Source organism: Macrobrachium rosenbergii, chromosome 59 (genome assembly GCF_040412425.1).
Source record: "Macrobrachium rosenbergii isolate ZJJX-2024 chromosome 59, ASM4041242v1, whole genome shotgun sequence".
In the NCBI taxonomy this organism is placed as follows: domain Eukaryota; kingdom Metazoa; phylum Arthropoda; class Malacostraca; order Decapoda; family Palaemonidae; genus Macrobrachium; species Macrobrachium rosenbergii.
Window position 1 is genome coordinate 29,216,828 of NC_089799.1, and position 27,786 is coordinate 29,244,613.

A 27,786-nucleotide genomic window follows, 5' to 3' on the forward strand; every position below is an offset into this window, starting at 1 on the left:
AATTCTCTCTCTCTCTCTCTCTCTCTCTCTCTCTCTCTCTCTCTCTCTCTCTCGATGATTTATCCACCCATTTACCGGTCCATCTATTTCTGGCACAAGCATCAGTTAAAAAAAAATGAAGAATGTTAACCTCTACGTCTAACACAAAATTGTCTGAAACTACATCCAGCTCCTTATCCACAGGACCAGTATATACTGGTTGTTGAAGAAGGGCAATGCAGGAGGAAGATAAGAATAATATATATGATGAATGTTTTTTTAAATTATTTAGTTTCAAAACACTATTTTCAACTTATTCCAAGGGCTTAACGGTCTTTTATACGCGAGGGAGGTTTTCAGAACTTCATACTGAAGTTATGATTATACTCTTATATATATATATATATATATATATATATATATATATATATATATATATATATATATATTGGAATGTACGTTAAGCATAAAGAAAATTTTATATATATTTGTAAATATATATATATATATATATATATATATATATATATATATATATATATATATATGTATATATATATTACTGTGTATATATAAGGATTTTGGAATGTGAGTTAAACATACAGAAAAATTCTCCTAACATTTGGCAATACTCTCGAGAGTTTCAAAGCGAAATTCCAACTCTTAAGTATTTTTATTTAAAAATATATATATATATATATATATATATATATATATATATATATATACATACACACACACACACACATACACACACACACACACACACAGATGCACCAAAGAAACAGAAGGTGATAGAGCTCTCCCGTTAGCGAAGAACAATGGAGTCTGAATTTATACTGGGAGAAAGCCAGATGATTTATATAGATGGCCTGGAGGACCAACGCCACCGTCGCGTCGTCGTCCTCAGACTCATCGCAGGAATTCACCTTTCAAGTTTTCGTGGAATATTATGACGGGTCTGGTGCAGGAAGCCGCGGCCTTTTTTTCTATTTGTTTCTTATTTCTTTGAAGATGTTCCTTTCGAGTGGCCGAGGAAACGTGGGTAGATTCTATAAAGTTGCCTGCACGGTTCGGCGCTGAGAAGGTATAGGATGGACGAAAAGAAAGTGAGAAGTATTTTGTAAGATGAGGTACGTCGATATTTGTGCTGTATTTGTGACTGTCTTGTATATATATATATATATATATATATATATATATATATATATATATATATATATATATATATATATATATATATATATATATATATATATATATATATATATTTATATTTAGTTTTTATATATATATTTGAGATTTAGTTTTTGTGAGTCTACAGCCATGTGGCCATATCTGTATCAGTGGTTGCTTCGTGTATTTAAAGGTGCGTACCCACAGACTGTTGTGTGCGTGATGGAAAAATTATGGGTATCTTTTCTTATGATATACCATTAAATTTACAGTAGAAAAACTTCATATGTCAGAGATAAGGGGGTTCGTTCCTATTCACTTGGCGAAGCTGTATAGACTTGGCAGTATCGTGCCATCTTTTCAGACTGCTATAGTCTCTTCAAGGTTACACGTGTTTGAGTGAGCCCCTCGTCAAATAGCTGGCTGCTTACCGCCTACTTTGAAGCCTCTGCTGTCGAAGAAAGAAGGGAGAGAAAAGATCCCTTTTTATATGCAAGCTCTTTGCTCTTTTTCGAAAAAAATAGATGGGAAAAAGAATAAAATACGCTTTAACCATGATTTATTGTTCTACGTTGTTTGAAGCAGCTCTGGTGGATTGTGGAGATGGTCAATATTTGGCGGTGAGAGCCGCGTATCTGTGTTTTGGCGGGGAATCGATAGATGGCGGGATGGGAGAGCATTGCTTTAAACCGTTATTATGTATTTGATAGCAACTCTTGGAAATGCTTTTAGAGTATGCTGAAATATAGAATATGTTGCGTGCTTTGTGTCGAAGATGAAAGTATCGTGTGTTTTAGCGTTCAGTCGATACGTTGCGTTGGAAATAGGGGTTGGGGTTTTCACATTAGTAAAAATTTTCATTTACCTTGGCTCAGTTCCTGCATGGCAGATGGATTGTGTCGCTATCAGGACACCCGTGGTAAAATTGTTATATGAATAAATGTTTTTATTAAATTGTTATATGAATAAATGTTTCCATTTTAGGAAAAGATAATGTAACGTGATACCATATATGCTACATAAATGTTGCATATATCCTTTTTAGGAAAAAAAAAGTTACATACAGTATATGCTTAGACTTAAACTTAAATTATGTTTTAGATGAGATGAAGAAGAAGAAGATGAGATGGTTAATCGTAACCTGTGAAAGATTTTCATCCATTGTTAGGTCATAGACCTCGCTACAATGACACCTTGTGATCATGGTACCAAGGCAGGCAAAATGCGTTCCCCGAAGCACCGTCTGCTTTTGTGGCAAATGCATATAGATGGCCCTAAGACAATGAATGATGGCATGCATTTGTGCTTCCATTCCTGCCGCAGTCCGTCCAAAGAAGTAATGAATGGGGAATATCATATGGATTTTCTTATTTATGCCAAAGCTCGTCCTGCTTGTGTAAAAAGAATGGTAGCTCAAATTTACAAAGGTGTAGGTCAGCCAAAAAGCATTGTGTATTTTACATGAATATAGTCTCTCTCTCTCTCTCTCTCTCTCTCTCTCTCTCTCTCTCTCTCTCTCTCTCGTGGAAATGGACTATAGTGGCCTAGTGGGGGTAATTTGTCAACATGATGTTTTACTTATAAGGTGATACATAGTATTGGAAAGTCATGAAATTGGAATTGCAATATCCTACTTAATCGTTGTCCTATCGATAATCCCTTTATCTAGGAATAAACCCCCGACACTGCCCCATACCCTCCCGATTCCCCTCCTCTTCCACAAATGTCTGTTTTGGGAAGTCATAACAGAATAAAATATGTGTAAAGTATCGTCTTGATGGGAAGTTGGAGATGGGGCTTACTGGTAGACTAAACATTTCACCCCTCTCTCTCTCTCTCTCTCTCTCTCTCTCTCTCTCTCTCTCTCTCTCTCTCTCTCTCTCTCTCTCTCAGGCGTCTCTCAGGCGCGCCAAGTGGATGAAGCCATCCATCACATCTCTCTCTCTCTCTCTCTCTCTCTCTCTCTCTCTCTCTCTCTCTCTCTCTCTCTCTCTCTCTCTCTCGGGGGTCCTCGCGCCAAGTGGATGAAGCCATCCATCAGATCTCTCTCTCTCTCTCTCTCTCTCTCTCTCTCTCTCTCTCTCTCTCTCTCTCTCTCTCTCTCTCTCTCTCTCCTGCTTCTTCTTGTGCAGAAAAAAAAGTCAAGGATTGGAGGTATCAAGGCTTTAAATTACAGAAATGAGTTATGATAATTAGTCACAGGATTTCGGGAATGGGTCCCAGTGACTGTGGCATGTCACTGGGATAAATAGGCTAAATTGATAGACAGGTGTTGTACAAGTGATATACAGGTGAGAAGTAGGCACTATATGAATAACATGGGAGACAGAAATATGTGAAAGGAAAAATTTTCGATGGGGTAAGGTATGGATGCTGCGACGAGAATGTTGTGAGATTATGTAACAATTCACAGAGGGAAAGATCTTGTTGCCCAAGGGTTTCTTGTCATGCAATCATAAGTTTACAGCATTCACAAAATATGATTTGGAGGCGCATTCTGTGAGACCCAAAATGTACCAAATTATTACGTCAGTCAATTCATCTTATTTCCTTTGATAATGAAGGATGTGTTTGCAAATTACTTTGAATGATGAAGGGTTAAAGATATGTTAAGGAACTAGCACTCACAATTCAGGGTGAACTTATTTCTTGGTTTGTGGTTTGGAGGTTTAGACGAGTGTTCCTGGGGGTCAGGGGGCGGGAACATCAGTGAAGATAACAGCTGGAGATCTTACACTGGGAATTCCCCTTTATTTACATCAGTATAATGAAGGTGGCAGATGATTCGGTACCTTACTCTTTTTTTATCATTGCATGTAAGTGACAGGGAAATGCAGACTATAAACAAGAACGTGACATCTCCTCTCAGACATCTGGTGACGGGCTTCCTGATTATCAGGTTACAGTCGTGCATGTATATTAGCATCTTTACTTCTTCTTCTTCGTCTTCTTTTTCCAGTTCTTCATTGGAGGGGTGGGTAGAGCTCTCGGCTAGCACGCTGTTGGTCCAGCGTTCGACTCTGCGACCGGCCAATGAAGAATTAGAGGAATTTATTTCTGGTGATAGAAATTCACTTCTCGCCATAACGTGGTTCGGATTCCACAATAAGCTGTAGGTCCCGTTGCTAGGTAACCAGTTGGTTCTTAGCCACGTAAAATAAATCTAATCCTTCGGGCCAGCCCTAGGAGAGCTGTTAATCAGCTCAGTGGTCTGGTTAAACTAAGATATACTTAACTTTGCTTCTTTTTCTTGTTAGTTGCATACGTCAGCCGTCATTCTCATCCTTGTCTTAAACTCCTTGTTATGAGGAGTAGCGAGATTCGAATTCTAAAAACTTTCGAGAGCCGAGTTTCTCAGTTTAGAGGACCCCCGTACTGCCGGAGGCATGGGAGAAGAGGAAATGGTTGTTCTCTTTTCTGCTAAAGCTTCAAAATCTGGAGTGGCGAGGTTTCCATGGGGATATAGGTGGGAGAGAATAGCACTCACGTGACTGTATGGCCACTTTGACAGGCATAAACACCCTCGCAGTCGTTCTGTAATGTACTCTTCTCACCCAGCTGTCCAACTCCTTTAACTACGCCTGACTGCAGTTTTCACACCATTTATTCAACATTATCTGGGGTCGCAACTACTTTGGGGCAGTGACACTTACCTGTATGGATGACCAAAACCCTTGGACAGTCACCGCGGCCTCGTGAAACTTTTTTATAATTATATCATTATAAACAAGTTGACATTATCATTACAACCCCTCAAAAGTTTCATGTATGGTAGTTCAGTTTTTGGTATTATTGTCCACTAATAGTAATTGTCATTATCAGTAGTTTCATTTATGTATCTCTCTCTCTCTCTCTCTCTCTCTCTCTCTCTCTCTCTCTCTCTCTCTCTCCAATTCCTATGATTTCTTCCCTTTTCTGGGAATGCCCGAGTTAGAATCGTCCATATATCACGTGACAGAACCGACTAGCCTGTTTTCCTCCCAACGTCCATAAAAGATAATGATGACATCCTTAGAGTCGGAAATTCCATTGGTCGATAGGCGGCAATGAACCTTACTTGCTCCTTATAAAAAGAACTCCTAAGGCCAGGGTCCATAGACCACTTACGAAGCTGATGAGGTGTTGTCAGTTGACAACGGTGGTAGGTGATGGAAACGAGCCTACTATTGCTGCTTCTGCGGCTGATGTTGTTGGCTCTATCTTTATTAGCTTGGATATCCATCCTCCTTTTTTTATGATTGTTTTTTCTATAGGCTAGGAATGTATTGGGAGAATTAATGATGGTTTTTTTATTACAAAGATTGTTAATCATAAGGGACCGACGAAAAATATTCGATTGATAAATTTTGCAAGTAGGCTGAACAAAATTCTCATTTTTGTCGTCGTAGAAGTGAGAAAAATTTTGACTTTCATCTTCTAAGCGTGGTTTTGTATTTTAAATTTCAGTCGAGAAGTTAAAGAATTAGTGTCTCTTGTACTGATATAGTTGGTGGCTGTGAGCGTCTGTACCTGTGACATCTGTTTTCTTTTTATCTGAAGCCAACCCCCTTTTAGGGTAAGCAATTATCCTTGCTGATTGATGAAGAAATATGTAAATCGGCTTACACGAGTATGTGCAAATTTTCCACGCATAATATAAACATTAGTCTGTACCGATATGCTAGTAAATATTGCTTAAAAATGTGTGTATATCAGTTAAAGATATCTGACGAGACCAGTATGTCCTAACATTAATATTTCTAATTCATACTGCTAAATAGAAGCTCTTTGAAGACTGACAAATATCCAGCAAAGCTGTGAAAATTGGGAGTTTATGAAGTGGGAGAAAATTATTTCTAGATCCGTTGGTCATTTACTCAAGCTTAATTTATTTGATTTGACTCATTAATTGTGACGCAAATAAAGACTGGCTTCATGGTTGCCAGGACGTTGCTGTCACTTTTCAAGGTTGTTTTCACTGAGGTCTGGAGAATTTGATTGGTTTATTTATTCATGTCCTTCCTTTAATTGCTTCACGATAAAAAAACAAAATGGTTACAATGACTGTGCTTTCTTTCCCCAGCGGCCCCCGCTGCCCCCAGAAACTGTACCAGGCAGGACTCCGGTCGTGAGGTGGTGACGGTGAACTGTCAGCCAAGTGAATCCTCCACGTCGATGCCCCATACGTACCGGTTGCAGGTGTACCAGGTGTACGATGGGCAGAAGAGGAAGCTCATTCACAATGTCTCGAGTAGTCGTCCCAGGTGAGTCTTTTAATGTTAATAATGTTTGCGATGTTTGGTTTTCAAGTTTTCGTCTTATCCACTTTGGGGTTATGTGAATCGTATGCCCCAAATCAACAAATAGTAAGCCAATGATGTACAGTAAGAAAGTTGTGGGCCGATAGGCCTATTCTGTGAGGCTAACGACAGTGACACTTCTTACTCCTGTAGGCTGCTGGGAAATGAAAACATTCTTTCCATTTTGTTTGGTGAGGAAGTCACAGAATGGTCAGAGACATAAGATTTGCAGCACCTTGTAGTGTCATCATGATACTAAAGGTCAAAAGAGAAACAAAATAGCTAGTGTGGGGGTTTTGAATGTACACGGAGATGGTACGAAATGAAAAATTATATATAATACTGCAATATACTTATGAAGGGCTAGAAATCTATTTGTTATAACTAAGTACATAGAGAAACCAACGTGAAAATGCAGAAAGTTCTGGACTTTGAAGGGAAAGGAACAATTTTCTTTCAGATGTTTGAGAGATTCAGGACAAGGATAGGGTTTGTGCTTGTGCCGGGGACACTGAATAGATTGGTGGTAAATTTGAGTGTGATATGGAAAAAATAATGCTGAAGTAAATGTATACGGTCAAGGAGAATTGAATGAAAATGGAGATAGTTTTGTGGAAAGAGGACTGGTTGATCTCAGATTTTACCGTTATCCACGTAGCACTAGATATGCAGTTAATTCTAACATTGTTCTGTGAGGTTCAGCACCACAGAGATTTGTATCAGTTTCATTCCTATTATGACCAAACTGTGGAATGCTCTTCCTAATCCTGTACTGAGTCGTTGACTCAGTACAGGAGGAGTTGTTGACGCAAAAGCTTTTTGCAGGACATTGACGTGAATCGCATTTCACAGTTTATTTTTTATTAGTTATCTATTGTTATTTCATCTTTTTTTATCTTCTTTGTTATTTCCCTTTCATGGTTTGCTATTTACTACTCACTTCCCTTTCCGTATTGAGCCCCGTGGTATAGGAGTATTCTACTTTTCCAGCTATGGTTGCAATATGGCTTGTAATAATGATGATAATATATGGTTTCCAAAAACGATCATACATATATATATATATATATATATATATATATATATATATATATATATGTGTATGTGTGTGTGTGTGTGTGTGTTTAATTTTTTTTTTTTTTTTTGAGTGAGAGTGAGAGTGTAATTTTTTTTTATTGAGAGAGAGAGAGAGAGGAAGAAATCAACATGAAATGTGGATATAATTAAAACAAGTGAATTTGGTAAGAGAGAGATGAGAGCACGTTATAAGGAAAGGATGGTTGACAAATGGCTCAGGGAGAAAGGTTGTGTTGTGAGAGAAGCTTAATAGTAATTAAAATTCTTAGTTGTGGTCACAGAGGCAGTGAGAAGATTTTCTGAGTATAAGTAAAACAAAAATAAGACAGTTTGTGGGATGATGATATGAGAGTCTTAGTCAAGGTAAAATGAGACTTGCCTTAAGGCAGTTGGAGGAAAAAGGAGACAATCATTTAGAAGTATGGAATATACTGTATACTTTGAAGTATACAGGGTAGTCAAAGACAAAGTTGAGTAAAGAAGATGGGTGGTATTTTAAGACATGGGTAAATAAAAAAAAAAAAACTGTAGAGTAGAAAGAGTAATAGTAATGTTGTAATGGTAAGGATGGAATTAATTTCAAATAGGAAGGTTAGTGAGCAAATGGATCTTTTTATAATTGAAGGGAATGAGGAGATACAGTCTGAAAAGAGTGTAGTCTAGTGTCTTTGAAGACTCGTTGAATATGAAGAGTAGGAGACAGGCAGACATGAATGATGCATGAGGGGGAAAGGTTTGGTGTAAATTTAAAGGTGCTTAGGGAAGGTACTCTTTAGGTAGGATGTAAGGATGGCAGTTGAAAAATTAAGAAAGGGAAAGGCATTAGGAGTTGAAGAGATTACAGTCTGAGATGCCTGGTAAGGTGGTGATAGCGTCATTAAGTGGCTGCCACGGTGTATAAGGTATATCTGGATAAGTTGAAGGTTCCAAAGACAAATTTGCTTGAGACGATCAGTTCGTCTTGCGTGAGGGACAAGTAACAGTATTTTTTAATATAGTTTGGGCGATGTATAGTAGGTTTTTGTTGGAGAAAGTAAAACCGATAACCTAAGGATAGATAAAAGCAGCTTGTAATAGAACTAATAGATGCAATGTGGAGGGTGTTGAGGATATGTTGTAGATATGTTGCTGCAAGTGACTAAAAGTGTTTATCACAAAATTTTGGAATATGTGAATAGGAGAATATTTACTATATAATATGTAGATGGAGCTATGTGAGAAGTCCAATTAAAGGGAGATAATGTAGGTGCAAATGCGCGGATATGAAGAGGGTGGAGAATGAAGTTGGGGGTGGCTGATGTTGGTTGAGGTTAGAGTGTAAGCTTCGATAATAAAGAGATACAGGAGATAACAACGAAATAATATGAAAGTCCTTTTGAGAAGAGAAAGATGAAGGTGATTATGAACAAGGATAAGATTGTTAGGGTAGGAGCAGTAAATGTAAGGATATTTGGAGAAAGAATGTAAGCAATTCATTTCTATGGGTATTTTGAGACATATGTAATGGATCAAGGTAGGGCGAGAGAAGCAGCCAGTCACGGTCTTTGTAAAAGGTTTAGAAATGAAAAGTATACCTTAGTTTTAACCAGACCACTGAGCTGATTAACAGCTCTCCTAGGGCTGGCCCGAAAGATTAGACTTATTTTACGTTACTAAGAACCAGTTGGTTACCTAGCAACAGGACCTACAGCTTATTGTGGAATCCAAACCACATTATAGCGAGAAATGAATTTCTATCACCAGAAATAAATCCCTCTGAGTCTTCATTGGCCGGGCGGATATTCGAACTCGGGCCCTGCAGATTGCTAGCCGAGAACGGTACCGACCATGCCAACGAGGAACTAAGTGTATATGGAAGGATTAGTTGGAATATTTTTAGGGGTTGCTGAGTTAATTCACCTTTATAGAATGGAAGTGTATATTGAAGGAAAGAGATAGAAACCGTTGAAATGAAACGATTTCGTTGTGTGTGTTGAATTGGAATGACTGGAAAAGTGAGAACGGTAGAGATATGAAGTGAGGAAAAGAGGGATGAGAGTGTAGTACTAAGCTGGTTTTGTAACGTGAAGAGAATGCACAATGATAACTTGGTGAATAGACTGTTGTATTTATTTTCACAGGAGCCACCCATTATTAAGTAAAACGGCATATTAAAAGTGAAAAAAATATCTAGCAACGCATAAATACATTTGTGTAACGAACCACAAAATGGAGGAGAGGCATAAAAGAAAATCCTCTCAAGAAGCAATAGAATAACTCTTTAAGAGAATAATGTTGCCAATGGAAAGCGAACATTTTGCTTTCATTCATTCCCAGAAGGTGTTATGCAGCTGTGTATTACGCCCAGGTGTGCAATTTCGCCGTTTTGGCGTAAGAAACAAACCAAGAAATGCCCCAGAGGTCTGGACTATAATCTCATTTTTGGGATCTACAACGCCCGCTTTTCGTTATTAAGAGTTGATCGACCATTATGCTTTTTTCCTTTATTATCAACAGCCTTTTATTCATAACGTTGGGAAAGTGCGTTAAGAGGAATTTTCCGCTGGGAATGGAATGCCTTCACCGTCAAAAAGGGCATAAGAGAACTGCGTGCGAGTCGGAAGGTTTTTGGCAATGCGGTGAGCTTTTATTTGCTTGTTAGAGCTGTTTCTTCTTCAGTAATTATTTAATAGTATGAATTAAATTTCTCGAGATTTCCTTGCATATATAAGCAAACAGCTTTGTGAATGTTTTTCGCTGTGCATAATATCCCTCTGAGTACGAGAAGGAAATAACAGTCTTGTTTACTAAGCATCGTAGTCCACTTCTGTACAATATAAACAACGGAAATTCTCTCTCTCTCTCTCTCTCTCTCTCTCTCTCTCTCTCTCTCTCTCTCTCTCTCTCTCTAACTCCTTTCCTATTTTAAAGGATGTAACATTGGTGATGCAAGATGATTTACAGCTTAATTATAGCTGGTTTTTATACAAATGAATCTCTCTTATCTCTCTCTCTCTCTCTCTCTCTCTCTCTCTCTCTTTCTCTCTCTCTCTCTCTGAGAACTCAGACTCTATGAATTAACAATGACCTAACCATTGAAAACTGGAAGAATGCGGTAGGCACAAAAGAATTGAAAGATACTAAAAAATACGCAAGATGAAAGCTGATAAATCTAATGCCCTGGTAACCGTAAACATAAGTCATCACGTAGAAAAATAATAACAAACCTTTTGTAAATGAAGATAAGCGAAGAGAGGTAAAAAAAAAAATAAACAGTAGACATTACGCATAACGATTTCAGCAAGTAAAACCATCTCAGAAAACTACACTAATCTTTTTGCCAGTAATATGTATCTCCATATTTCTCACCGTTCCAATTCTCACTCCACAGATACTACACATATTTATTTCAACCGCCTCAGCCGTAATCTTTCCATTCGTATTCTACATACACATTTTTATCCCATAAAGGAGACCTGGCTCAGCAGTACCCACTTTTAGTTTCCATAGCCACTCCAGTTCTCCTTCTGACCTTTTGCACACATTCTGTTTTCTTCCTTCCTTAACTTATTCTTGGACCACCTCTTCTTTTGTCCTACCATCATCCTTCATATTTACCCAGTAATACCTTTACGAAATAACCAGCACCGTCCTTTCACCATCTTTTTTAACATGCATTGCTCCTTCTTCCTGGTCGCGCTCGCTCTCTCTCCGAGTACTGCATGAAAATACCTCTTCACACTCCAGGGAAGGGGAAGCTGTTTTTAAATTTAGTGGTAATCTTAGCTTTACAGAAGATTCTGATTCTATCTTTTTTAAACAGAGGAATAGTATTTTAATTCGGTAAGTTTACAAAAGTTTTTATTTCTTTTATGAATAAATATATTTATAAGTTTGTGTTAGCAATATGAATGTTTTTTTATATATGAGCTTTAAAAATAATTTTAACGAATGTATGGAAATGCGCGTATGTGTGTATCTCCATGCGTACTTAGAATTTTAGGAAATATATTCTTTCAGCGTTGATAGCCTTTGATGTTTTGGTACCAGATGGATAAACCAGTAATTCTGTCAGTCAGCCGTCTTCCTGGTTTCCATTTACCTATCCCTTGCTCATCTTTAATTTCAGCCTTCTTTCGCAAAAATGTTCACCAGTTTATACTGTTTTTCTTCTGTATGTCCTACTCAGTAATGCATTTTCTGCAAACGTCAGCAGTTCCCCATTCCATTCACGTGCCTTTTTCTTACCCTATAGTATTGAACCTAATGTTCTCTAACTTCTTGAATCGCGTCATCATGAAAGATAATAAAGACCCATGGTATACAACAATACAATTCATAGCATTGAAGGAAACCTAATGAAAACATTATTAATTCAAAATGAAAATCAAGGGAGTTGATTCTTCGTAGGTTTGTGTTTAATGGAAACCAATCGTTAAGAAGAAAAGTAGAATCGACATTGTTCTAGTACTAGTGAGTTGGTGAATTATCTTTTTGCTCACATTTTTTCAAAGTTTACGTGATTCGCTTCGAGGAAGGTGGGACGAAGTGTACGTAGGTTGTGTGTTAGGATCCGATAAGTCCAAAAGGAATGATATTTTGCTAGTAGGCACACTTTGTGTGGTAGGGACGATCTTTCCAAAAATATTCACCAAGGCTTACTCGTGAATGATTCTAGTTAAGGTATCGTTAAGGTCTACGGCCTTTTTTCATTGTTATTCTCTCTCTCTCTCTCTCTCTCTCTCTCTCTCTCTCTCTCTCTCTCTCTCTCTCTCTCTTTTCAAGTGCTGATCTAGGCTATTTGGACTGAAGACGTTTTGGTTTCTTCTTTAAAAGAAATAAAAAATATTTGAAATAGTTCTCGCCATATCTTTCTTTATAATTTGCCCTCCGTCTGCTTCTTCCGGTGTTCACGCCGCCAGTTCGGAAGACCCCTCCCCCTCCTCGGAAAAGTCCTTGCAGTGAGAATATAGTGTTATTGTGTGACAAGGCAAATATAAAATGGCCCCGCAGTTTGCAACACGGAGATGACGCGCGCTGTAATGAGGTTCCCCGGGTTAAACGTAAAGCGAAATTAATCATGTCTTGTGTCACTGTAATGGAAAATAATTTTTCTGTTGTCGTCGTTAAGTTGAATGAAACGTCTCTTGTTACATTAAGTTAAATGGAGCAGTTCACTTGGAGGTCTTTGAGAAATTATGTTGGAACTGATGATAGTTGGAAGACCAAGGACATTAGTGCTTGATTGTACGTATACAGTTTACTTTGTGTGTAGTGTACTGTACAACACGCTGGTAAAAGGCGCTCTGTGTAAACGTCGACGAATAACGAAAGAGATGCAGTTACCTGTTTCTAAATGATCTTTATTGTTTGTCCATAAGGAGGGTAAGTTGCTTCGCATCTTGTAACTTTAGATACTCCCCTAACCATTTTTGTCAGTAATGTACAAACCTAGATATCTATCTCTCATGTTTTTCTCCCGTCAGTTTTACTTAAGATTGGTTGTTAAATGAGATATATATATTTATACATATACATACATACATACATACATACATACATACATACATACATACATACATACATACATACATACATACATACATGCACATATACACTGTGTGACTGAGAGAGACAGACGGGCTGTATTCTCGTAACTTGTAAGAAATAGATATATGCGATTAATTTTTATGTATATATATATATATATATATATATATATATAGAGAGAGAGAGAGAGAGAGAGAGAGAGAGAGAGAGAGAGAGAGAGAGAGAGAGAGGCGTATCTGTCTCTCAAGTTATGAAAATAAAAGCTAGATTTATTTATCCCTCTCTCTCTCTCTCTCTCTCTCAAGTTGGGGTAATGAAATGAATCGTTAATGTGAATATGTACTATTTTTATTTGAATGAGGGAAAGCTTTCGAAAGATTGGGCAAGATGAATAATTGTTACTTTTTATAAGAGGAGAGACGAGGGAAAGTAACAGAAAGTATTGCATGGACTTCGCGGTACTTAGTATTACATGGGAGGGAACGTTTTATTTGAAGATTTGTTAGGTATGAAATGGTTTTTTGAGAACTTCAAGAGTAAACCGGCGATGCTGTATGTGGCGAATATGAACCTCGGAATAACGAATTACATAAGTAATGGAGGTGAGGAGGTATGTTGTTGAGGGCAATTAGTTAGGACCAGTTAAAAGTTTTTTCATGGAAATGAAGGTTGTGTTGAAAAAAAGTAGGCTTAAGAGTGACTAGTTTGGTGCAGAAGTAAGTTCGAGAGATGGTTGTGTTGTTTCGTCTTGGTTATTTAGATGTTTTTGTTTAAAAGTGAGTTGAGAGTAGTCAGAGTAATAACAGATTCCGGTACAAGTCTGTAGGATTACAAATGGTAGAGTGGCTAATGTTTACAGATGGTACGGAGTTTGGTACACTGAATGAAAGTGGCAGAAGCTGGTGACTTTTAAATGACTAACGTTATGAGCGGAAGTGGAGGTCTGTTAGTTGGAGCATTGATGCAAGTAGAGATGATGTGATGTAAGTGGTTGATTCATTTGGGCATTCGGGAGAAAATGTCACAGATGTTAGGATTAGATGAGAGGTGAATCACAGTACAGGTGAAGCCAGGCAGAGGCGAATGTATGCAAAACATTTTAAAGAGTGGGAGAATGTCACAAGAAGGAAAAGTTGTGATGTATGGCCGAGTTGTTTAGCTAGCTTTCCCTGAAATTTTCTACAGAGGGGGCTAATTTGTGATTCACCTTTCACATGATTAATGGGCCAGTATGGCTGACTTGAATTTCCCCAACCACCTGTATTAGGAAACAGTGCTTGTTGTATATTGGTATGTGTGTACAGTATGTGCATGTATATATGTGTGTACATATGTGTGTATTAATATATAAAGTTTATTATTTCTTACATCATGAAAGAATATTAGAAATTGTTTCCTCAAGCGAAGTTTACGTCACTGCTAGATCATAATTCAAATTGTAGAGAAGTACATTTGCTTAATTATTAGGTGTACACTTCATATGTGATTTTCTCGATATATCTGGTACAGCCGAAGTGTTTCCCTTGTATAATTTTGCGACTTTTATTCCCAAAGCACTTTGCTCTTGATAGAAAAGCATTTTGTCCAGAATTCATGCGTCCAGCGACCAATGCTAATAAAAGCTTCCTAAAGCTGCATTTATTTGTGGCATTAACCTCGGGTGACCTCGATCTCGATCAGAGGACTCCCCTCTCTTTCTCTGTGCAGATAATGCTTCAGACCTTGTTTTGTTCGGATATTCTGCAGTGGTCCGCTGACCTCTCTTATATTTTATTCAGATTTTATGCCGAGAAACGGTTTTAATTATTCCTTAATGTTTGCCGAACTTCCTACTTTCGTTTTTCGTTCCGATTAATTTGATTAATGAATGTTTGCTTTGCTTTAATGTCTCTTAGAAACAAAATTTTATTTGCGTTTGGACTTTCCATTATCATCTCTGTGATTTTACGATTTCTTGCATGGGACATCGGGGATTTGCTGAAAGTAGGGAAATTAAACTGATCGTTAATAGGAAACTGGATTCACAAAAGAAATAGTCAGTCTGATGTAGGACAAATTTATTGTGTTTCCGTTAATCATCAAATAGGAGATAGGACCCTCCATACTTCAGTCTACCTCTGCCCTTTCTTACAACTCACACATTACATTGACGTTTAAATTAAACAAGTAGAAAATGCGCCGAAGAAATCCAGTTTTCTGTACAGCGTATAATCAATTCCACCGAAAATATATCTATCTTTCGGTGATCTCGGTATAATGCTGTATGAGCCGCCGCCCATGAAACTTTAACCACCGCCCGGTGGTGGCCTGTCCTACATCGTTGCCAGACGCACCGTTATGGCTACCTTTAACTTAAATAAAATAAAAACTACTGAGTCTAGAGGGCTGCAATTTGGTATGTTTGATGATTGGAGGGTGGATGATCAACATACCAATTTGCAGCCCTCTGGCCTTAGTAGTTTTTAAGATCTGGGGCCAGGCAGAAAAAGTGCAGAAAACTAAAAATTAAATATCCTATAAAGATTGCGCCATCAGACGAAAATTTAGAAGTATTTTGCCAAGCAACTGCAAAACCGTAAGTGAAAGCTGTAGCATTTCGGGTAGGTTTCATTCTCAACGCAATCTCCATTCTGACTCGCTGAAGCTGAAGCTGAAAGATCTGGTGGGAGCAGCGCCGTCCCAAAAGAGAGATGAATTATTGGCTTGTAGAAGGACATTATCGGGCAGAGGGGGTAGCATTCACCGTCAGCCTCATACCTATAACTCAGACATTAGTGTCATCTCCAACTTTCCAGTTTTCATCCCCCGCCCCCCTTTTTTTTCCGGGAGTTGACCGATGTTAAAGACAGCGGGTGATGTGACCAGGCTGGATGGCCTTCATATTAGATGCTTTATGGGTGATGACTCATCTGAATGGTTTGCTTCATCGCGATGACTGATCAGTGGACGCCAAATACGTTAGACAATCAACCAACCATCCTGGCTGATGAAGCTGTCCTCCACTCATATTAACGGATTAAGCAAACTGCCAATCAACTTTGGTTACTGTAGGCTTATTTTGTTTTTCCTCCACTTTGTTTAATGTATTTCAACTTGTATTGGAATAGGACGTTACGTAATTTTACGGACTGGAAACTTCTTTATCATCACCGCTATCCCTAAGCTAAGGGGTCGGTTGCTTAGATGTGTCTTCTCCAGCTATTGCTATCGGTCTTCCATAACGCATCCGGCATGGAGTAGGCCTAGCCTTTGACTAAGAAAGTCTGACTGCAGGGCAGCAGATGCCCTTGTAGTCGCTTTTTACGACACGCACGAATACGGTGGCGTTATTCTTACATCCCCACCACAGAGTAAGAAAACGCCCCTCCCCTCCCCTCCCCTCCACCTCCCGCACCACCTCCACCACAACCACCACCATCACACCACTACAGCGTGATTTGACGGACTGGAAACCCTAGACCTAAAAGTAAATTTTAAAACCATTATAAGCAGAGACGCCAAAGTGATGTATGCAGATATTCTGGGAAGTAGAAGAAAAAGGCAAAAGATAAATCCTGAAGGTAATATTATATATGTTCTGTATATGAAGAATTTTGAACCCAAGATAACGTACTGTCGCTGCTTCAAATATCACTGAAACAGGTGGGTCGTTGAAAATCGACTTGGACTTATTTCAGTGTATTCTATATATATATATATATATATATATATATATATATATATATATATATATATATATATATATATATATATATATACTCGTTGAGAAAAGAGTTTGATTTCAAAGGGTTTTCAGATAATATTGATGTTCAAGATACACGTTCTTTCGTGTAAAGTTTTTATTTAATTACAGTGTCAAACAGTTTCTCTGGCGCGTTGGAAGTCTGGGTATGTCACCAATTAGATGTACGCAAGAAAAATTATTGTAGTATCAAGTAACTCAAAAACTAATCTCACTTTTTACACAGCTTAATTGCAAGTTACCTTTATTAATCATACATGATTTGCTGACACTATCATTTGTCAGTTTGGAAAGAATACACTGATTTATTATGTGACTTCCAAATGTCCTCTGAATGTAAAATTACTGGGTTATCAGTTGATAGCAGTCTCAGTAAAATTTCAACTTTCCTTCGGACTTTGCCCGGCAAAAAGTTAACAGCCCAAACCGAAATGAAATAAGAATTCTCGGCAACAACGTCTGAAACAGAGCGGCCGCTGGAGACGAGAAGCTGCGTCGACCTCTGTTTGTAAATTCTCCGAGAAACCTGCGCCGAGGACCCCAACCCGATACAACTTCCTCGGACGCTTTTTCAATTTTAGCCTGCGAGGAGATGTCCCAGATTTTGAGAATTATTGTCTCTAGGTCTTTTTGAAGTTTATTTTCCCGAAAGATGAAACAGTAGACCACAAAGTCCAACACCGCCGGCTTAAGACAGCCAGGGCACCCACCCCACCTTCCCACCCACTTCCTTCAGAGACATCCCAGCCCTCTGTCAGGTTACCTCTTTAAGATTTCGATTCTAGCCTTTTTTGATGTGAAGAAGAAATTTATAAAACATATATGATATTATTCATATAACCTCCCGGCCCAAATTTCACCCCAACCCACCCTTTATCATATTGAATTCCTATTAGTAATTTTTTTCTTGGTCTAGATGAAAAATATTGACTAAAAATAACACCGAGAATTAAAAAAAAAAAAACACTAAGCTGCTAATTAATGAACCTGCCCCATTATACGGACATCTCTGTAGATCTCTATAGCCAGGATTTTATTTCCTTCTACCCCCAAAGCGGAAGGACCACGAACCATTAAAAACCAATCATAGGGGATTTATAGAAAAGCCTTCACGGGTAACTAAAAGCTTAATAGGCTGACTGTCTGTCCCAACTGAGGCTGAAAATAACGAATCTCTGGTGACTCATTTTATCTACGTGGAATGGGAAGTTTTCGGAAAGACCCCTCGACCGTGATTCACGCTCCATTCATTAGGTAAATTAGAAATGATTACCTGGCAGTACCTGGCATTCCATTTACCGCCAGAACAGTTCATTTGATACAGATAGCTATTACAGGTATTACCGCCCCTTTCGGCAGTAACGTGTGTCTCCTTTTTTCCGGAAGTATTCTGTAGTTGTAGTCGCTTTTATTGCTGAGGTTGTTTACATCTGATGTTGTTTTTGTTGATTTAGTTGTTTTCTCCATTGCTCGTAGTTGTTCTGCAGGATTTTTAACTATTTTAAGTAAATGGTAATTACAATGTTCAGTTGTTATTGCAGATTTACAAAGCTGGACATCTCGCTGAAAGAGGAGAGAGAGAAGGAGAGAGAGAGAGAGAGAGAGAGAGAGAGGGATTGAGGTCATAGGATTTCAAAACTCTTTCTCTTCCTTTGCTGTTACATATATTGTCCCTAATAGCCTGTTTGCGGAGGAGTTAACCTGTCTCATTTTGTCTTTCGAATTTTGTGTACCAAGACATGACTCAAGTGTTAGCTATTAAATATCATTTGTCAGCCTCTGTATCGTTCAGTTCTTCTTGTGTATGTGTATGCAAAACAGATGTAAAAGATACACACAAATACAGAAATACACAAATTAAAATTTGTGTTTATCTGTTATATTTCTGCATGTTCCCTTTGCCCTGTATACAAGTGGCCTGAGAACATAGAGAACGTTTCTGAAAAACGTAAGTGTAAAATAAAGAAAAATGACGCCGCGTTGAAGTAAAGGAAAAGATAAAGAAATTCTGTCAAGAATTAGTGAGACAACTGAAGTTATTTTTGTATCCGCCGTGACAGAGCCAGGAAAGAGCGTAAGGATATTTACTCCACGAAAGAAAGGTATGTGTCCAAGGATTTGTTCCGGTTGGTAAAAGCAGACTCGTATCGTTCAGCTGGAGACGCAGAAAGAATTGTAAAAGCACTATGGAAGCCAGATAGAGATTATACTTTTTTGAAGAAGTCTTGAAATATCATCCCTGCAAAAAGGTCAGATTTGTCTTGCATTTCAGGATTTATTCCCGTGGTGTTCGAAACTGTTATCTAGTCTTCGGTTGTATTGTCTCAGACTGGTAAATGTCACTCAGTTATACTAATTCAGGCAAAAGCTGTTCTTTCAAGTTTAGCGATATAGAGACAACGCAATAATTTAAACTGAATTCTCCCTTAAGATTTTCTGGCAGACACTCCTGGGAAAAGGAGGAATAAGGAGATGCTTTGAGCATAAAATACAGAATTGTCAGCCTTGGAACAACGGGGATTAGATCATTAGAACGGTGTCCATTCAGTTCGGTAGATGTAAACACGTTGAGTGACGAAAAAAGTTAACTACAGTAATTAGAGTGGGTTGTTGGGGTGTTTGGCGTTCAATTCGATTCTACTTCCTCCAGGCTTGTTAAAAGAAGCAAAGATCTTGGGAAGTTCTGTATTTGAAGATAGATAGCTTGTAAATCTTTGTAATTCCTTCCCACACAGAAGAGGTTGCAGTGATGTTAGGTCTGTAGATTAGATTTTTGCGCTTTAAAAAGGCTGCACCAAAGTTTATTTTGTGCGGTGAAATGAGTAAAATATTCTTCAGGTAGAATTCATGTGCTGATCTCGGCCTTAGTCCGAGAAATAATGTAGGGCCAAGGTAAAAACCAAAAACGACGAGGGTATTAAATGTAGAATGGAACTGTCAGCGCATGAGTTATAAATGAAAGTTAACAAAGCTGGGAATAGAATAGAGAAGTGTATATATCCAGTGAAAATAGTAAAGTAAACATTTGTAGTGCCATAAACAGAAATTAAGATAAGAATAGTCAGATTTGAGCATGAAGACGGCTTTCAGGTTTTTTTTATTAGTATTTTTTCAGTTGAGTGACTATTTCTCATAAGGCCCAACTGTCCCTTTATGGAATATCGCTTTCATATACGGAGAGCTTCATCTTTTGTATCCTTTATTGGCAGGATAAAATCAAAGGCAATTTGTCCGATCAGTGACCCACCATCGCCTTTTCTCTAGGGCCTTCCGGCCAGACTATAGCCCCCTCCCCCCACTTTTTTTTTTTTTTTTACTCGTACAAGCGACTTTTTTTATTTTATTTTTATCTTTTCCTTAGACAGCCAAGCTGTGAAAATCTCTCAGATCTTCTGCTTCTCCTGTCCTGTAGTATTCTTTCTTTGAGGATTAAGCCCAATCTTTTTTTATTTTCGTTTTCCATTCAACTCTATCTTTTCGAGTCTGGGCTGGATAAGAGCATTAGTTTTGTCCGTGGCATTGCTTTGTATGATAAAATCCGTCCTCATGTCCGGGTTAATTGTTTATGATCTTTGAATGTTATTTCGTGCCATTGATTCGGGAGAGCTATGTTTCGTACTTCAGAAAGCCTGTTCAGAATTGTCAAGTAACTTTTCAGTCCGTTATTGATGAAGTTTTAAAAATAAACTGTAAACGTCCTATAACTTTCAGATTCAGTTGAATTTGAAAGCTCAAATCGTGAAGTCAGGAGAAAATGTGATAAGACCAGTGATTGCAGGACAGTATAAGAATATATTTCATGTGCTTGATTGCATTCATGCATGAGATCCAGATTATATGCATAAACCAAGTGCATAAATAACTAGCAAAAATATAGAAACCGCACTGTCCAACTTTGGCAAAATATTTCTCACGTTTCGCTCATAAATGTTATTGTACCAGTTGCAATTCCGAACCCCCCAATCTCTCTCTCTCTCTCTCTCTCTCTCTCTCTCTCTCTCTCTCTCTCTCTCTCTCTCTCTCTCTCTCTCTCCAGCCACCCATTTAACGTTTCATAGAATCGCACTGACATGTGTAGAGGACTATACAGATACCATCCATTTCACGTGAAAAAGCAGCGTCAAAGAAAACATAAAAATAAAGAAAGATTCATCCGTATGACACATAGGCATCACAGTACCGTAAATCCGCCTGCGATATTCAGTAATCCTTCTGCGATCTGGGTACAGAGCTGAGAGAGAGAGAGATATATCCATCCCGTGAAAAAAAAAAAAAAATGTCTTTGTGACAGGATTTCACTAAAGCCGATGACGAGTGTTGACAATGAAAAGCTTTGTGTGTGTGTTTGTTTGTCAGAGAGAGAGAGAGAGTAAAAGAATTGGCCTTAGGAGGCGGAAATTGAATGCGAGAGATTAAAGATTTAGTTGCTGGGTCACGATCATTTCGATTCAAGAGGAAGAGATTAAAAAGTTCGTGTTGAGAATGATAACAATCGGTGGGAGAGAGAGAAAGATAACGCGTGCATATCAAATAACAACGTTTACATTATAGGAAGGGAGATGAAGAAAAAACGTGAATATATGTTTCGGGTAATAATGCAGGTAAAATGCATTTACGAAGTAAAGTTATGTCAAACATGAAGGGGAGGCAGATTCAGAGAAAGTTCCTGGAATCATACAATAGAATCACCTATTCGGTGAAGTGAAATAAATGTTGAAGGCCCCATGAGAAATGAAGGAAAACCTCCGTTTATAAAAGAGCGGAAATTTTTAAAAAAATAGTTTTTTTTCTATTTGTTGCAAATACGTTCTTGAAAATTAATACAGTTACTTAAAAAAAAGCCTGCCCTTTTTTCGTATGTGGAACGAAAAATAGGAATTGCAGATTAAAGAAAAAGGTTAAAAATCATGCAGTTAAAAAGTAAACACAAAAGTTTAAATAAAAAGTAATACAAAGTAAAAATGGTATCAGATGCGTCCTTTAGATCTTTTTTTTAACCTGTGCATCGTAAACATAAAAATGAATAATGTAAAGACCAGGAAACCCCACACAAGCGAAAGAAAACCGGAGTCAAAGGGGACCTTAGTCAAATCTCTTAAATCCTCAGTAATGTGCGAAATATTTTTCGCACTGAATGCACTCTGGTTGTGGCGAAAACGCCGACCGCGAAATGTTCATATTGAATTCTCGCAATGTTTTCTTCTTTTTTTTCGAGCGAGGGTGCGACAGAGTGGTTGCATTAAATTCTTTAAAATACGCTCGTGTCTACATCCGGGGATTCTAATAAAATCCAGATGACGTCACGAAATCATATGAGGAAACACGTTCAAGTATTTATTTATTCTCACGAGAACTCGGCGGAAGAATGAAGTGTATTACAGATGTATTTTGCGCGAATGTTTTACGCGTGTGTCTGGCAAGATGGGTTTGGTACAAGCTTTAAAGTCGGATTATATATCGATAGTATCATTTGTGCACATATCACATATCACTTGTATAGGTATATTCGATCATTCTTACAAAAATTTCATAATGAAAAATCATTTGGGTTTTGTCATCTGTTTACTTAAAAGTCTTTACATCTGGAACTGCTACCAAATTAAATTAGCTGAATACTTGATGCTTGCTATTGTTTTTTTTTTTTGTAGCATAACTAATAGGCATGCAAGTGAGTTCATTTTGACTAATTTTTTAGCAACGGTTTATGCAGTTTTATTTTTTTAGGCAATAAAGTTATACATTTTAGTTTTTTAAGACATGCACATGCAAACACACGCACACACTAATACACATACATGCATACATACAGACATACATACATATGTACATATATACATGTGTGTATGTATGTATATATATTTACATACATATATATGTGTATATGTATACGTTATACGTGGGATCTATAGATAGTGCAAAGAGGGTCACGAGGCAACAAAAAAAAGTTAGGAAACTGGTTTATGATGAGAATAACAATATTCTGTTTGAATTTTGTGTAAGTGATAATGATGAAGGAAAGAGATATCAAAAGATTTATTAAATGCTGATAGAGACGACTCATACCGGACAACTGCGGGAAAATCTTATGCATTTGAAAGCAAAGAGGAAAGGGTGACATGCAGCTGTTAAAGCATCTGGCAAGGAGTGGAAATGTAGTCGACATTTTATCATTTCAGATAAAACTTATTTGTGATATTATTTTCTTATCTTCCTTAAATCCATTATGTATAAATCCATTAAATAATGGGCACGTCCAGAAACCACCTGACCTGTTATTTAGACAACATGTTATTCGGTTTTTATGTTGATTATATGTGTATAATGTATGTAAACGTGTGAGTATATTTGCCAAAGAATAATCACTTAATAGATGCACAAAGAAGCTGTAGTCATATTTTTACTTGAAACTAAATTAGACAAGAAATATAGTGAGATGTAACCCAGCCATGCAAGAGACGAATGAACACACCATTGATATTTGTTTATTTTTCTTTTGTAATGGTAGCCATTGCCGAGCCGGAAATAGATCTGAGCGAGACTTTAGTTTCCCTTATCTTTAACCTGTTTCCGTAGAAATCTAACCTTCGGAAACTTCATAGCTTTTGGTGTTGTCAACAACCCAGTAGCATTTGCGGCAAACAAAGTAAAAAAAAAAAAAAAAGTGTTGATAAAGCGGTTTCGTCTTCTGACATGAAATGAGAGTAGGATTGTTGACTTCATGGATGATACTCAATTTAGATCTAGGTATAAGACTCATTAAAAGGCCCGTAGAGGACATACGATTTCATATTTCATTTTTCAGAATAGTCAGTAGCTGTGGCGAATATCAAGACTTAAAACTAGAAAGTTAATATGCAGTACTAAGAAACAATGAATAATGATTTTTCCGCTTCAGATCTACGAATTGTTCTGTGATTCCAGTAGAAGGAACTAACACGTGAATCATCACAGATATAAACAAAACGTATAAAAAGAACTGAAACAGGATTTTCACAGAGTTAAATCGTTAGATTTTATGAGTCGATACAGAACGTTGTCGACGAAAAGCAGAAAGAAATTTGAGATGAAACTTGAAACTTGTGCGAAGTCTGTGTAAGTCGCTAAACCTGGGTATACTGGATGTCAGCACGGGCAAGTCACTTTAGGTAAAGCGGTAGAGTGTCTGCAGTGACAAATAGTCTGTTTAGATGAAGTGCAGGCTGTTGATAATTTTAATATGAATGTTTAATTGCGGAATACACAATTTGACATACAGTATAAGAAAGATAAATCGAAAAATAAAAGGAATAACACAATTTACTAGTTCTATCGGATTAGCGCACTGGAAATTTTAAAAAGAAAACGAGAAATCTCAGGGTCAGATCAGGGTAATGTTCGTGAACAGAGTGTATGGTACCTGAATGAAATCGGAATTTGATGTGCCACAAATGCATTCATGCAGATGCGCTGTGTATGCACGTATAAAATGACTGCACCAAAAATCTATATTTTCAGTACAAGAAGGAAAGGTGTACGAAAATACCTACTTTGTTCAACATACTGACGCAGTGGATGTATTTTATTAGGATATTCTACACAACTAAATCAGAGATGGTTTTTCCTCTGAAGCATTTTGATATCTCTCTCTCTCTCTCTCTCTCTCTCTCTCTCTCTCTCTCTCTCTCTCTCTCTCTCTCTCTCTCTGACAGACGAATATAGAGAACTTTTTTTCACTGTCACAGCTCGTCATCGCATTAGGGGAAATCCTGCCACAAAGACATGTTTTTTCCGGGATGGAAATCTCTCCCATCTTTGTACCCAAATCGCTGGAGGATTACTGAATATCACATATGGATTTACAGTACTGTAAAGCTATGTGCCATGAAGTTTTCTTTCTTTATTCAGCGAATATCGATTGTTGTATCCATTTGAGTTTTTGTTATGTTGGTTTTTATAACTCGAATTGAGAGAGAGAGAGAGAGAGAGAGAGATTGTCGCCATAAAGAATATCTTGTACCGAAAAGAGACAGTAATAAAGATTATTTATAAGATGTGAGAAAGTTACCAATAAAGTCAAGATTAGCCAAAAAAAAGTATGTTTCAAAAGTAAGATATTAATACTGATAAAACACTTTAAATTTAAATTAACAGACACAAATGCCGTTGCATAAGAATGGCACAAACCCTGGGAAGGAAAAAAAAATATATATATATATATATATATATATATATAAGGAAAAAAAAAATATATATATATATATATATATATATATATATATATATATATATATATATATATATATATATATATACATATATATATATATATATATATATATATATATATATATATATATATATATATATATATATATATATATATATATATATATATATATATATAAATATTATTGTACACTGGTAGTTTTACATTAGAAGATTCAGGATAACAAACCCGGCATTGTCCACAAAAATGATTGCCGGTTCTTTCATTTCTGTGGTGCAGAAAAGAACGAGCGATATTTTGTAAATAACGAATTCTTTTAGGAAATTAACAAAGGATTTAAAACAGTTGTAAAGGTAAAATTTAACGTGCTTTTTTTTTTTGAAGAGGGGAAACGTGTAAATAGAAAACTAAAATAATAATGAAAAAATGGAAATTAAAACGGGTGTCATGGCAGACCCTCAAGTGAAATCTCCCAAATTCGTAGTAATGCGTCGGAAAATTTTTCACAGCGAATGCACTCCGGTTGTAACGAAAAACGCCGCCCACAAAATGTTCATATTGAATTCTCGGAATTTTATCTCTCTCTCTCTCTCTCTCTCTCTCTCTCTCTCTCTCTCTCTCTCTCTCTCTCTCTCTCTCTCCATGAGGGCGGAACAGATTGCAGGCTTTAAATTCTTTAAAATGATTACCACGGCGGGGAATACCCTTGCGGTGCCTGCATCCAGGAACCTGATAAAATCAACAGATGACGTCACCAAATCGCATTTTTGTTTAAGGGAACACGTCCGCCTGCTTTTTTTTCTCTCTCTCTTTTTTTTTTTTGCTTTTTTATTGTGGTGGTCCAGTACAAGAGTGGAAGTGTGTTTTATGAGAATGTTTTTATTTTCAAGTGTATTAGAGCCAACATGTTTTACAGATCTTTAGTATATATACTGTATAACTTTTTGGTGTTTTAATGGTATATTGGATGCAAGGGTTTTACGAGTTTATGTTGTTAAGTGTTTGCTTAAATTACGTTTTTTAATTGTTTACAAGCATGACTGTTAAAATTGTTTCTTTATTCTTCTTCGTAGGACCCTTGTCTTATACTTCAGTGCAGTTACCTTTTAAGTCTTCCTTCTACGAAAGAATATATACTGATATTTTGTTGGCTTTCGTGCACCATCATTGCCAATTGCCCTTGCACCACTTGAGTGAAGACTCCCGATTCATCGTACAGTTTTATTTCGAGTTTTTGCATCTGTTATTTGATACTAAACGTTTTGAACTGTTCAGCAATGTATCACGGGAGTATTACAGGAAAATCATATTGTCTTCAGAACTAGTAAAGCGGCGTTTCTCTTCTTTCCATAAAGTAAACCGATAAGGGAAACGCATTAAAATAACCACTACAGTATATTTGGAGTTTAGGAGTGGAAGAGGGGATTTTGCTGTCTCCAGTGGGTCCATAAGGTTTTTGCAAGACCTAAAGAATTCCAATCGCAATCCAAAACACCCATTTATTGTAGCAACTTTTAGAGTGACGGTTTCTCTTAGGTGGAGAGTAAAACGAATGAGTTGTTGTTTGGTTTTGACACTGGTCGTTGTGTTAGGAAACAAGAGGTCTGATGGCTTAGCCAAGAATATCGCACCGAATCACATTCTTGAATAAGAAGTGACTTTCGGACACTTGACAACATTCAAAGGAGGGTGGTAGGTAATCACTAGACATTGTTGGAGATACCAAATCAGATTGCCCATGAAAATATATCTGTCAAGAATGTGGGAAACAACTCTTTACAAAGGTTAGGACACTCTCCTTATGTGCATGGTCTCTAGATGACCATAGACTGCCTTTTGTCGTTTGGATGCTTTTTGTCTTGGAAACCTGGGACTGTTTCTCTCCGAGTGCCAGGGTGAGTCAGGTAATTTCCTTCCAGTTTATCATTATAAACCAAATGGGGACTTTCAAGTATGTTTAAGAAGGTGGAGTTTTCAATTATTGTTCTTTATAGTCAGATTTTAATTTTTATATAATTTTACAGATTTAAGTCATGGATGTATTTATAAGTCAGAGTGGATTGGATAAATTCTTTGTATTAAAATTTGATGAATAAATTATGTATTCCAGGAATTGCGACGCCAGTTTACAGTCACATCAATCAGTTTATAGGTCTAGTTTTAGGATCTGTTGTATTGGATACAACGTATTTTTAAGAGTGTATGATACGTTGTTTAAGGTTTCCAGTCATTCACAAAGTATTTTATGAGGGTCTTATGCTAAAATATGTCTGGAGTTTATCTTAAGACATAATTTGGATTTTTATTTAAAAGTAAGTGGTTTGAACTGTTCAGTAATGTATTACGGGTTTATTATTGCTTAAAAACTCATATGATATACTAAGTTACACAGGTGTTGTTGACGCAGCTTCCTGATTGTATAATAATGAATTTGTAATTGAAACATTGTCTGCAAAATGTTTGAATCATAAAATAGTACATTATTTATGAAACTGATTGGTCATAATTTTATTAGTAATTACCACTTAATAAACGTGCTTCAAATAGTAATTTGAGCTGAAGTCTATATACAATATAAATACAGTAATAAATGTCAGACTACATTTTGTAACATAAATTAGAGGGTTTTTAGCAATTATTTTTTGGAGTGAGGTTACTAGCCCCACTTTCTACCTACTGACCAGACCCAGCTATGGCGTTACATCGTCAATGGAACAACCAACAGTATAACGATAGATTAATCTAGCTATCTGTATGTATGTATGTATGTATGTATGTATATATACTTTTATATATAT

At 37.1% G+C, this 27,786-nt stretch overlaps 1 protein-coding gene across 13 annotated transcripts in view; it reads left to right on the forward strand.

Moving 5' to 3' along the window:
* The window catches only part of LOC136837493 (uncharacterized), a 1,465,013-nt gene that overhangs the window by 1,404,602 nt on the left and 32,625 nt on the right, over window positions 1-27,786 (forward strand). For all 13 annotated transcript variants that reach the window (XM_067102285.1, XM_067102289.1, XM_067102292.1 and 10 more), the window contains one exon: window positions 6,218-6,398. In XM_067102285.1, the coding sequence (XP_066958386.1) occupies window positions 6,218-6,398 (181 nt within the window). The remainder of the gene's footprint in view (window positions 1-6,217; window positions 6,399-27,786) is intronic.